The sequence below is a fragment of the Equus quagga genome, chromosome 17 (genome assembly GCF_021613505.1).
Source record: "Equus quagga isolate Etosha38 chromosome 17, UCLA_HA_Equagga_1.0, whole genome shotgun sequence".
Lineage (NCBI taxonomy): Eukaryota > Metazoa > Chordata > Mammalia > Perissodactyla > Equidae > Equus > Equus quagga.
The window spans coordinates 12,078,540-12,090,657 of NC_060283.1; the positions used below are offsets into that span (position 1 = coordinate 12,078,540).

The 12,118-nt window shown below is 41.0% G+C and overlaps 1 protein-coding gene across 2 annotated transcripts; it reads left to right on the top strand.

Moving 5' to 3' along the window:
• Window positions 1-1,397: 1,397 nt before the first annotated feature.
• LOC124228387 (membrane-spanning 4-domains subfamily A member 6A-like) lies at window positions 1,398-11,909 on the top strand. Of its 2 annotated transcripts, XM_046642834.1 has the most exons (7): window positions 1,398-1,517; window positions 2,808-2,970; window positions 4,811-4,945; window positions 6,867-6,923; window positions 9,309-9,515; window positions 10,767-10,868; window positions 11,657-11,908. In XM_046642834.1, exons 2-7 carry the CDS (start codon window positions 2,824-2,826, stop codon window positions 11,750-11,752), a joined length of 744 nt encoding a protein of 247 aa, XP_046498790.1. In that variant the 5' UTR covers window positions 1,398-1,517; window positions 2,808-2,823; the 3' UTR covers window positions 11,753-11,908. The 2 variants fall into 2 exon arrangements, with proteins under 2 accessions (XP_046498790.1, XP_046498791.1); XM_046642835.1 differs by lacking the exon at window positions 10,767-10,868 and having other exon boundaries at window positions 11,657-11,909.
• The last annotated feature ends 209 nt before the right edge of the window (window positions 11,910-12,118 follow it).

Sequence of the window (12,118 nt, forward strand, 5' to 3'; positions counted from 1 at the left end):
TAGACTGGATAGGGAATCTTGGCTTGGTTTGATAGATTTAATTGGTTATAGAAAGTGGTTGTGGTTGTCCCTTAAAGGGCTGGTTCCTTCTTTGTCAAAGCCCAGGAGGAGAGCTGTACCTCACTATTTCACTGAGTGCTGGGATGGTGATCAGGGCCAAGGCATGATGGGAAAATACCAGCAAGTGACTTGGGAGACGAGAGGGGGCGCCAGAACCCAAGAGAGAGGGGGTGGAGGTTCTTCTGTTGCTCTTCCACAGCTTTCTGGGTAAGTTTGTTTCCTCTTCAGACTCATCTCTAAAGTTTAAAACAAGCGGATTGCATTTAGTAATCTGTGTCATTCTGGTCCTGAGAATTAAGCCAACCTTCATGGTGTTTCTTAACTCCTTTCTTTACCAGATGAGTTAATGTATGGAGTTAAGTGCAGAAGCATGGCCTCCTGAGGTGACAGTGATGGTTCAGGCTCTGTTCCTAGGTTCCTTCTGGCATCCCCCGAGGAAAGGAAGGAGCTTGTGGAGTGGGGTGGTTCAGCCGCTGTGACTGGCTCTAACTCTGGTGCTCTTGCCCCATACATCAAAATCAGCTTCGAAAGAACACCCACCTAAGGGCTTGAAGGGGCACAGGAACCTCTGTTTCACAAAACTGTCCCAAGGTGAGTTTGTTGAATTTAGCAAGGTCCTGCTGAATCTTCCCCATCTATGTCCCTACCCAGTTTCACCACTTCCCTGAAGGTGCCCAACTTTTCCGGAAGGCGGTGAGCTATTGCTAGAGAAAGAGAGAGATCAGAGAAGAAGGTGACTCTTTAGGGGGCAGTGGGTGCTGGAAGGCCATATTTGACCTGCCCAGAGCCTAAAGAATTGGAAAAAAAGAAAATATATATATAAATAACAAATATATTTCTGTGTTCTATTATTATCATCAGCTATATATTATTGAATGCTCCTGGAAAGCATTAGTCATTCTTACTATGGTTAGCTATATATTATTGAATATTATTATTTGTCAATATTCCTATTACAATCAACATTACTATTATTAGTTACATATTATTGAATGTTCCTTGGAAGCAGTAAGCCTTTTGTAAACACTTTCTCTAATCTTCATAACAAATCTCCAGTGTTGATGTTATTCCCCTATTTAACAGATCAGAAACATGAAGTTGAGAGAAGAAAACACCCTGTCTAACACAAGGAGCTAGTAAGTATTGGGGTGGCAATTCACACATAGAGCTCCATGACTCCCATATCTTCCCAATCATTAGCTGGTTATACTTGTGATTTTTCTGAAGATGCTAGGAGTTTAGAAAAAAAGGAAGTGTGGGTACATTTCACAAATCGACAGTCTCTAAGTATCACATCCTGTGTAGCTGTAAACACTGGACTAAGGAAGGACTGGTGACTTTCAAAAGATAAAGACAAGTAAGAAATTCTGAAAGGTCTGTATAGGAACCCAGAGTTAAAACTTGCTGGAAGCTTTGGAGAGCTTAGCTGGAACCAACGGGCTGATCCTTGGGCACAGGTAGGCAATGCTGGGAGACTTCTCACTCACCAGTCCCCTGCTGTGATTCCTGTAGAGGGGATATTTGATTTGAAGCTCCTTGAGAGAAGTTAAGAGACACTGGAGTATTTTGGAAATAGAATGGGCAAAGGGAAGGCGTATCAGGTTGTAAGCATTTCTGCTGTGTTCTGACGGTCTTGGTGAGGCCCTACTCTGAGGTCGTGTAATTAATGGGAGGGCAGCTTTTGCCTCTTCAGATGTTCTCAGGCCATGGGCAAACTCTGCAGTCCAGACGCTGAGAATGGTGCAGTGAAGAGAGATCCAAGCTGATCTTGGATCTTGCTCATTAAGGCTGACAAGTAGAAGATCCAGGCCTTGAAACTAGGTTTTACGACTCCAATTCTGTTCTCAAACCACTGCATACAGCTGCTTCTCCACACTGAGTAAACCCTGACACAGTCTGTTGTTGCCAGGTGGAAAGGAGGAAGAGGCAGCATGATCTAGTGAATTGTGCAAAGGCTCCAGTTTCAGGGATAGCTAGGGTCCAACACTGGCTGTACGACTTCCCAGTTGTGTGAACAGCCCTGAGTCATAACTATAACTGCAAATATTTCTTCAACATTAACTCTATGCCATGCATATATGCAAAATGTGTATTACTTCTGTTCCTAGTAAATGTTTTGATTCTGAGTCTCCCTAGATATTACGTGGTCTTGATAATTAACTAACTAACTAACAAACACACAGGTTGTTGTAAGGATTGAAGACACTGCAGGATAACGTCTAGTAAAATATGACAAAAATATCTAGGATTAATGCTAATAAATATTATTATTATTAGACCAAAGAAAATGAGCAGAATTAGAGAGTCTGAGCAGTACAGAACTGAACTGGAAAAGGTTGGCAAATAGAACCCTTATTACATCTCATGACTGGTAGGGGAGTTTGAGGGTGAAATTCATCAGATATATGGCAATTCAATTGATGTAGGTAGGATTAGGGGAAAGAGAAATTTCTATATATTGCAATTTTTGTGTGACCACTTGCCTCTGAACATTAAGGCTTCTCAATATTCATGTTGCTGCCTCTCTGTGATGTGTTTATTACCTAAAATCAATGGACTGTGCCAAACATTATGGAAAAATATTCATGAAACCAAGATTTTGTGGTTTTTACAACTCCATACTACCAGTTTCCTTCCTTAAAGGACAAGTCAAGTCTGGGCTAATGGGAAAATACTGGCTTGCAGTTTTAGGAGTCAAACCTTGGTGCTCTGTATTTTGTAAGTGCAGAGTTTATTTTCTCTTCCAGCCTTGGCATCACCATCATGATGTCACAACCCAAGACCAATGAGACCTTCATAGCTCTCACACCAAATGGCATCAGCTTCCTCCAAACAGAGGATCCCAAACTTACCAACAAGAGGCAGGACAGCCTGAAGAAACATCTAAAGGCAGAGGTCAAAGTTCTCGGGGTAAGCCCAATTCAGAACATGTTGGAGTGGGATGGAGGAGTGAGAACGGGAAGAAACTGTGTATATCTTGGGAACAGAGATCCCTTGTGAGTGTGAAGACCCTTAAGTTATGCCAGAGGGACTCCAGGTTGATCTGAAGACCAAAGGAAGCCACTTAGAGAGCCATCTGAACCTTCCCCAGAACTTTTCCCTATAAGATAGTATTAAAAATGTTTTTTCCCCTGTTCTGAATATGAGAAATTGAGGATTTTTGTTGTTGCTTCTGTATTTTAGTAATAAAATATTTCTCTACATTTTCTTTCTTTTTTTATTTTTGTGAGAAAGATTTTCCCTGAGCTAAAATCTGTGCCAGTCTTCCTCTACTTTGTATGTGGGATGCCTCCACAGCATAGCTGATGAATGGAGCAGGTCCACACTCGGGATCTGAACCCACCAATCCGGGCTGCCAAAGTGGAGCCCACAGAATCCCAACCATTCGGCCATGGGGCCAGCCCACCGCATAGAAAAAGAAATTTTTTAAAAAAGCACTTTCTTTTTTTTTTTTTTTCAGGAAGAGTAGCCCTGAGCTAACGTCTGCTGCTAATCTTCCTCTTTTTGCTGAGGAAGATTGGCCCTGAGCTAACTTCCTCTACTTTATATGTGGGATGCCTGCCGCAGCATGGCTTGACAAGCAGTGAGTAGGTCCACACACACCTGGAACCAAACCAGCGAACCCTGGGCCGCAGAAGTGGAATGTTAGAACTTTGCTGTGCTACCGGGCCGGCCCCAAAAGAACACTTTATTGAGGTGTAATTGGCATACAAAAAGCTGCCCATCTATATATATTTTATAAAAGAAACGGTGATAAATAATTATGTATTTTATATGCATTTTTTTCTGTGTGTTCACCTATTGCATGCTTAATAATCTGACTGATTTTTTGAAGGGAGTTTTCCCCTCACTACAACTTACAGGAAAAAATGAACTTCCTTCTCCTCTTTTCTCCTTCCCTTTTGAGAACAGAAATGATATTTACTTCTTGTTTGTTTCCCTCATTTCATGCATGATTTATTAAAGAAATTCTTTAAGAGTGAAGGGAGGAGGGAAGGAAAGGGTATATCTAGGACTGGGAAGAAAATATAGAGTTCTGCTTCCTAGACTTGTCTCTGCAGGTGTATGATCTGAGGTGAGGCAACCCATTTGACCAGGTTTCAGAATCTAGTAGGACTGATTGCCTTGCCTAAAATATACAATCATGTGGCTACTGTGAGGCTCCTATGACTTATGGTTTAGAAAATTGCTTGGTAAATATTTATAGAGCTATAAATGTCTGAGGTGGATGTCAAGGAAGAAAACTTTACCTCATAATATAGAACTTCAGAATCCTCAGCTATAGGAATGCAAACTAAAGAGGACAAGACTCTATGTTGTTGTGTCCAGTGGGGTCTGGGGGATGTAAGGAGGAGCTTCCTCCCTCGCCAGTGCTCAAGAGAGTGTGAGGGCATTCAGATGTTCCCTGTTCCTGTAAGAGGTAGAAGGAAAGTTAGTAGCAATGGAATTGGAGAGCCAGGGAAAACAGATTCTAACACTCATTATGAGCTGAGAGAAGGGTCGTGAGCAGACAAGGGCAGAGAGGCAGAAACGCCTGAAGGCTCGCTGAGTACCTGCCAGATGGTCCAAGGCAGTAGTTTTCTGTGGCACAACGGCATCTACTCCAAAATATCTTTTCACAGTTCTCACTCCAGAACTTTTACAGTGACATTATCCTCGCTGGGATCCTGCAGAAGGTGAGCACCGTGGAAGAAATGAAGAGATCTTTACAAGTGCTGATTTTAATCTTCCATCTCACTTCTTCCAACAGACTATCCAGATCCTGTGTGGGATGATGGTGTTGAGTTTGGGAATTATTTTGGCATCGGCTTCCTTCTCTCAGCATTTTACCCAAGCGTTTTCTATTCTGTTGAAGGCTGCTTACCCATTCATAGGAGCCTTGTGTGTGAGTAGAGATCCTTAGGAGGGCAACATGGGATGGAAGTGGGAGGACGAAGCCAGTAGTTTAGGCTCTTCACGTCACCTTGCTATGTTTCTGTCTGCCAGGAGCAAGGGGTCAATGGTAGAACTTCTTTTCTTCTGTGTGTAGTCCAGGGAAGAATTGAGTGTGGTGGGAGGGCAGAAGTCACCTGATTTTAAATCTAGTTCATAGCTGACTCAAAATAATCATTTCTTTTGGAGATCATCTTACTTTTCACTCCATCATCTTGAGCTATGATGAGGCAGGTGGCTTCTCTCCAGGTTTAGGTAAAAATCCGTGAAGTAAAGTAAAGTTGGGCAGGAACTTTCTATACAGTAAACTGAGCACCAATGAAAGACATCGCGCACTTACAGAGAAACCCACACGTATCTGTGGGAATCATGGAGGAAGGAGCATTTTCATCTCCAAACACTTTGAAAATGCTTTTTGTTGCATTTAGGGGCACCCAGGGCATACTGAGCCAATGTCTGTGCTTTAGTGATGGCCTGGAAATTCCGCTGAAATAGCTTCAAATCTGTGGCATCAAGAGGACCTCAGTGGTTCTTTTCTCACAGAACATATTTCTTCTAGATTAAAGTGGATGAGTCTTTCTCACAATTAACTTTTTCTTTCACAGTTTTTCTGTCAGCTTCTCACAACTTAGTAGCTATCATTTGCCTTTCTACACTTGTTTCTCTATCTGATGCATCCCAAAGTCCACCTTTTTCTTTAACTGGTCCTTTTGTCTTCTTTTATTAACTAAAGTCAACACTTTATTTGGATTTCACAACTTTTTCCCAAAGGTCTTTATTCTGTTCTATGATCCTGTCAAAGATACTACATTTAGTCATTATATCTCCACAGGTTCCTCTAGACTTTCTCAGACTTTCCTTGTCCTTGATGACTTTGATAGTTTTGAGTAGCACTGACATGATTTTTGTAGAATATCCCTAAATTTTGGTCCATCTGATGTTTCTCTCATGTTTAGACTATGGTGATGGATTTTTAGGTGGAAGACGACAGAGGTGAAGTGTCATTATCATCAATTCATTTCAAGGGTACGCACTATCAACATGATTTGTCACTGATGAAGTTAACCTTGATCATGTGGCTGAGACAGTGTTTGCCAGTCTTCTCCACTGTAAAGTTACTTTCCTCCCTCCTCTTTTCATACTTTTGGAAGCAAATCACTAAGCACTAAGTCACTGAGTCCATATTTGGAGAAGCATTTGTCCAATTTTGAAGACCCAGGATTTGTTTAGGAAGACCTAAATGTCCCCCTTAATGCTGGGACCACTGGAACTACAAATTTTCTCTTCTCTTTGTTCCGTGCCATTTTTCCATTGTCAAAAGATTTTCTGTTACTTAGCTGCCCCAAATCTATTAGCTTTTGAATACTCTAGAGAGTGAAAACCATATGTTTGATTTTCTGGATGTAGCCGTAAAGGTTTTCTGCCATCCAGCCTCACACTTTCTCTTTTCTCAATTACCATTATACCCTAGTCACTGGAGCCACTAATTTAAAATGTACATCTCTGTCCTCCCATATTTGTCAGCTTCCCCTATTCTTCTCTTTTTCCATACCATTGCTTTCGTGTTCTTTTCTAGATAACATCTGACTCCAAAACTTTCTTCTCTCATTTGAAAAGAAACTTCTTTCCTGGTTTCCAAGGCCCTTTTTTTTTTATTGGGATAGATTCCTACTCATATCTGCCTTTCCTTGTGCTTTTCTGAATACTCTATGGGCAAAAGGCTGTATCTAAGTATTTACTTGGGTCTTTCATCATTGGTCATTGAGTCTCAGGGCTTTTCCCATAGGAGTTTTCCATAAACACTATGATAATAACATTGTAGCTATATCTGTGTATGGAAAATTACCGGGTCATTTTCTCTCTATTCTGAGCAGTTTGTCATCTCTGGATCTCTATCAATCATCACAGAGAAAAAGTCCACTAAGCCTTTGGTGAGTATGAGAACCATAACCCACAACTTGATGGATGGAAGTGAAACTTGGGGAGAACTCTTCAAGGTCAATCTCTCCACTTGGGAGAGTCGGAAACCAAGTTTCAGAGTAGATATTAGGCAGGGTTAGGAGTTGGGTTGGGTTCATCTATATTCCTGCCCAGTTCACGTTTCTCCAACCTCTGTACCTTAAATCACAGTCCACATTTGGGGTATTGTATTATATCCTAGACCAGTGCTCAGGAATCCAGTCTAGAAAAATTCTGCCTCCATGTGATGCCCTTTTGGTAGTAACTGTCCTTTAAATTTAGGTCTTCAAGGATGAAGAAGCTGACAGTGTTATAAAGAGGTTTATTTGTTATAGAGTCACTGTTTAAACCTGTCTGTCAAAACCTTTGAGAAAACCCAGTCAAAATGTCATTAGTGTGAGGAATTATCTCTCCTTCTTTTATCTATCTGATCTGAAAGCTAATGCTTTGTTAGATTTGAGTATGAACTCTTGAATCTTGAAAGTTGTCATTAGTCAATTGTATTGGCTAAGAAAATGTCTTTGCCTGCTTTAACGCTTTCCAGGGAAAATCAAATTGGAAGTGGCAGGGAGAGGAAAGCTGGATTATAGGGAGAAGCTTTTCTAATCTGTAAAGGTTCACCAAGTCTCCACTCAATCTTATATCCCTGGAGTAGTTTGATGTTGGGTGTCATGTGTGAGAATGCCATTTAACATAGTAGCAGAGAAACTCAATTTGGAAGCTCTGGCTATAAATCTCTCTCAAAGGCAGCAAGAAGTTAGGAAGAATGCTCTGAACAATGACAATCTCTCTCTTTCTTTCATTACAATTAGAGGTGATTATTTGGAACCCTCCCTTACACTCAAAACAACTAGACCAGTGCTGTCCAATAGAACTTTCTGTGAGGATGGAAATACAATAGCCATCCTGTCCAATATGATAGTCCCACGTGGCTATTAATAACTTGAAAGGTGGCTAGTGCAATTGAGGAACTGAATTTTAACTTTCATTTAAGTTTATTTTAAATATAAGTAGCCTGTGTGGCCAGTGAAAACCATATGGAATAGCACAGTATGAGAATAATGTTTCTAGGGGAAGCATATAGGGCTCTTACTCTAGAAAAGAACGATATCACAGTGAATATGGCAGCAAGCACAAGGATACAAGATGAGATCTTAGGGCAAGCTCAGGCTCACCAGAGTCATCCATTTTGTATTGAATTCTACTGTTGTCACACGTTATACCAGCCCTTTTTGAGGTTGAAGAAGAGGGCTCTCCCAGAACAAACCTAAATTATTTGAAGAAATATACACTCCAGGCATCATGGATGTTGCTGGCTATCAGAAGGCCCAGAAACATGCTTTAGTCATTATTTTGGAGAACTGGTGTTTGAAGAAGAAAAATGCCCCACCTATCCTCTACTGCGCCCCCAAAGCTACAATTACTGAGTGCTTAAAAGAAGAGGGGACTAGATGGGATTAACTAATATTCCAATTTATGGCTATTGGGTGTGTCCTGGACCACATCTATCTATAACTACAGCTTTCAGAATGGTCCTGGCTCAATTCTCCCTCTGTGAGTTGGGGTAGAAGGGAAGCCATTTCTGAGATCAGTATATTTCTTCCCCTCCCTTCTTAAATGTAGAAATGAGACCCAGAGTGGGAAATGAAACTGAGGAGCTGAATATTCAAGAAAGCTAGGAAAGTCAGAGGCAAAACTATCACTGTGACCTCTCCTGACATCCAGTCCAAACTCTTTCTTCTACCTCACACTTCTGCTCACACGTTACACCATCCTTGGGCCTGAGTCTAGAACTCTGGCTACAGCCATCCATACCTAGATGGCCCTGGATGTGGCCAACCATGTATCTGTCCAGACTCTAGGACCCTCCTGAGACTGAGAACTGTGTCTCCATACTTATTTTTAGGTGTGTGTGATTATAAGAGAGGTTGTGTGCAAGGAGGTGTGACTTGATTTGCCTGACTTCTCTGTGTGGCCCATACTTCCACGAGGGGTTTCTGAATGAGTCTGGGGAGAGAGAAACCACACCTGCCTTTGGTCACACTCTCTTGGGGATTTTGCAGGCATAGCTTCATGGACCCCTGCTGTCAGTCCAGGATAAAGAATTTAGGAAAAGCAATATTCTCTGTTACTCTACTGAAGTCCTGCATAGGGGGGAACACTTCACTTATTCTTTCACTTAGCCAAGATTTACCTTTTAAGTTCAGAGACGTTAGTAGGCACTGGGTTTAGGTCTATCAATCCTAGACTTCCTAAGAGATAGAGATAAGAAAATAAATTTTTGCAATGCACTGGCAAAGAGGTTGAGACATGTGTTGCTCATTAAGAGTGATCGTTACGCAACATTTCTTTTTCAGGTTCAGAGCAGCCTAGCTGCAAACATTCTGAGCTCTCTATCAGCTCTGGTGGGTTTCATCCTCCTTTCTGTCATACTGGCTTCTTTGGGTCCTGCCTTTTGGACGTGTGTCTTGGACAAACAGCATATACCAACTGAACGGGATTATTCTTACTATCATAGCTTATATGAAAATGATGACTGCCTCAAGGCCAAAACTATTCTGGCTGTAAGTATTTTTATAAAGGACATTCCAATCTTATAAGGTTTCTGAAAGCTGTGACTACTTATATTCCCTTCTCTTGAAAACCTCTCTTATTCTTTCTGGCTTGAGCATCTGGGAGAAGGCCAAGGCTATGTAAAGGAGAGGGGGCTACACAACTGAGATAAAGGGGTTAGGCTATGGGATTACATAATTACTAATTGGGTGGAATGGAAGAGTAAATGTCAAGCAAGGTTGATGATGAAAAACTGAAACTCATTGATAGAGTTTCTTACTAATCAAATTGATTCTATTATTAGAGGCATAAAATATGAGTTTGTCAAACTGACAATCTTGGTACATGGAGTAGTGAATTAAGAAAGACGCAGATGGCAGGAAGACCCAAGTGATCAGGAAATGTCAACAAGGAAACATGTATGTATGTGCGGTGGGGAATTAATTTGGTCTGAGCAGACATCAGGCCCAGCACTGAGAAATGGAGACTAGGAAATATGAGATTTGAAGGTCAGGGTTTCTCCTTCCAGTTACCAAAGTGATGCGCAGTATAGATCAGGCACGAAAGCAACATTGTGTTGTTTTCATTATAACTTACAGAGGTTGATTTATTAAATTGGAAATATAGGAAGATGGAGAATGTTAACTGATAATGACTATCGTTATTGGAGGAAGGAAAACTGTGGAGTTTGGCTAATAGAAGCCCATCCAAAGGAGTTCGGATATACAGAATTGGATGTTCATTTTGAATTTTATAACGAACTTTCACAGTTAAAATCTCATTGATTCTCACAAATCTCTGAGAAGGAAATATCATTATGACGTTTGATAAATGAGAACATAGAAGCTAGAGAAGTAGAGACCTGCTCAGGTTCACACAGCACTAAGCAATAAAGGTGAAACTAGAATGGGAGCTGTTGCTTCTCAGTTCTGGGTATTATTACACCACTCTGCTTCCTCACTGAGTGGACAACGTGATCAGATTTAGCTATACCTCAGAGAGGTAAGAACACAGTGTATAAAGGGGGCTAGTGATTTAGTTACTGCTCATCCCTCCTCTTCCTCTCAAGGAAATAAATGAGAAAAAGGAATTCATTTAAGCCAATTGCTAGTCTTGGAAGGAGCAGTGTTCTCTTCCTCATTGTGTCCTTACTTCATTCTCTGATGGTTGAGACAGTCTTCATCTCTACCATCACCTCTCAACAAGGCCTGAAGGCTTCAGTTGACTCAAGCACCACCAACCTCATATTTCCTACATTTCAGGGAACCATGTCTATAATGCTGATTTGTACAGTGCTAGAATTCTGCCTAGCTGTGCTCGCTGCTGTGGTTTGGTGGAAGCAGGCTCACTCTGACTTCCCTGGGGTGAGTGTATGAACAGGCTCCTGAGTCTTACCTGGTGTGTCTCCATTTCTAGTCTGTGTTGAGCCATGTCATCAAGAGTGGCAGAAGGGACCGTCAAATGTGTGTCATGAGATATACATAGGAGGTGGTTTGGTGGTGGTGGAAGACAGTTGGATGAGGAAGAACAGATGGCAATTGAGTAGCTGACCAGCTGAAGATTCACTGAGTGGGAAGATAGTTGAATCTGAGAAATCAGCTGGTTCAATCTTCCCATTTTTGTAAATGCAGAAACCTAGGAAGTTAAATGACTTGTCCAGAATTATGCTATGAGTTTGCCTGTGCTCAGCTCAGTGGAACTTGGTTTGCCTCTCTTCTAGGCAGGAACACTGTCTACTACAGCCACTAGTTTCCTTACAGTCTTGACTTGGTGAAGGGCATTCGCAAATGTGATTGGATTTGATAAATATCCTATTCTCTGATTTTCCCTTCTTGTGATCTTAAATTTTTTTTACTCTTAAAAAACACTTTTAAAAATGTTGACTAAAAGTCCATGAGACACCACCTTACCAGCATCATGGACTCATGTCTTCAAAAATTAAAAAGTTTTGATTTATCCAAAATTTTATTAGAGTTAGCAGACTGAATACAAGGCTAATAAATAGTAATTATTTAAAGAACTTAATGACATATAATATTCATCCTGGAATAGCTAAGAGTTCCAAGTATGAGGTTTGGTGGAAATGGCATCAAGATATATATGGTTGAACCTGAGTGATGTCTGAAGAACTGACATATTCTGTTTCTTCTAGAGTGTGCTCTTCCTGCCTCAGAGTTATAAGGATAAATCCAGCATGCCCCCAAGAGCACCTTCTGACTCTGGATATGAAGAATTAATGACTTTTTAGGGAAAAAAAAGGAAAATATCCATCGGAAATTTGGTTTTATGATGATATATGGAAACCACCCAAAGAGACTCAACTTAAGAAAGCAAAGTTTGAGTTCCCTGAAACGTAGGCTTTTATATAATGAACATTAAAAAAAATCAACCAATATTTGTTTTCTTTTCATTGAGTATATGTGTTCAATGGGGGTCTCTTCATTTGCCTGATATTGGCTTCAGTCAAAGTACAGAACTGTAAATTACCACTGACTAGACTGGCCGAATAGTCAGACCTTTCCCAGAAAACCAGGCAGAACGTGATTCAGTGGATCATGGTGATTTAAGTAAAGGAGACACCTTTTTCTTGTACCCCTTAATTGCCAGTGAGAGT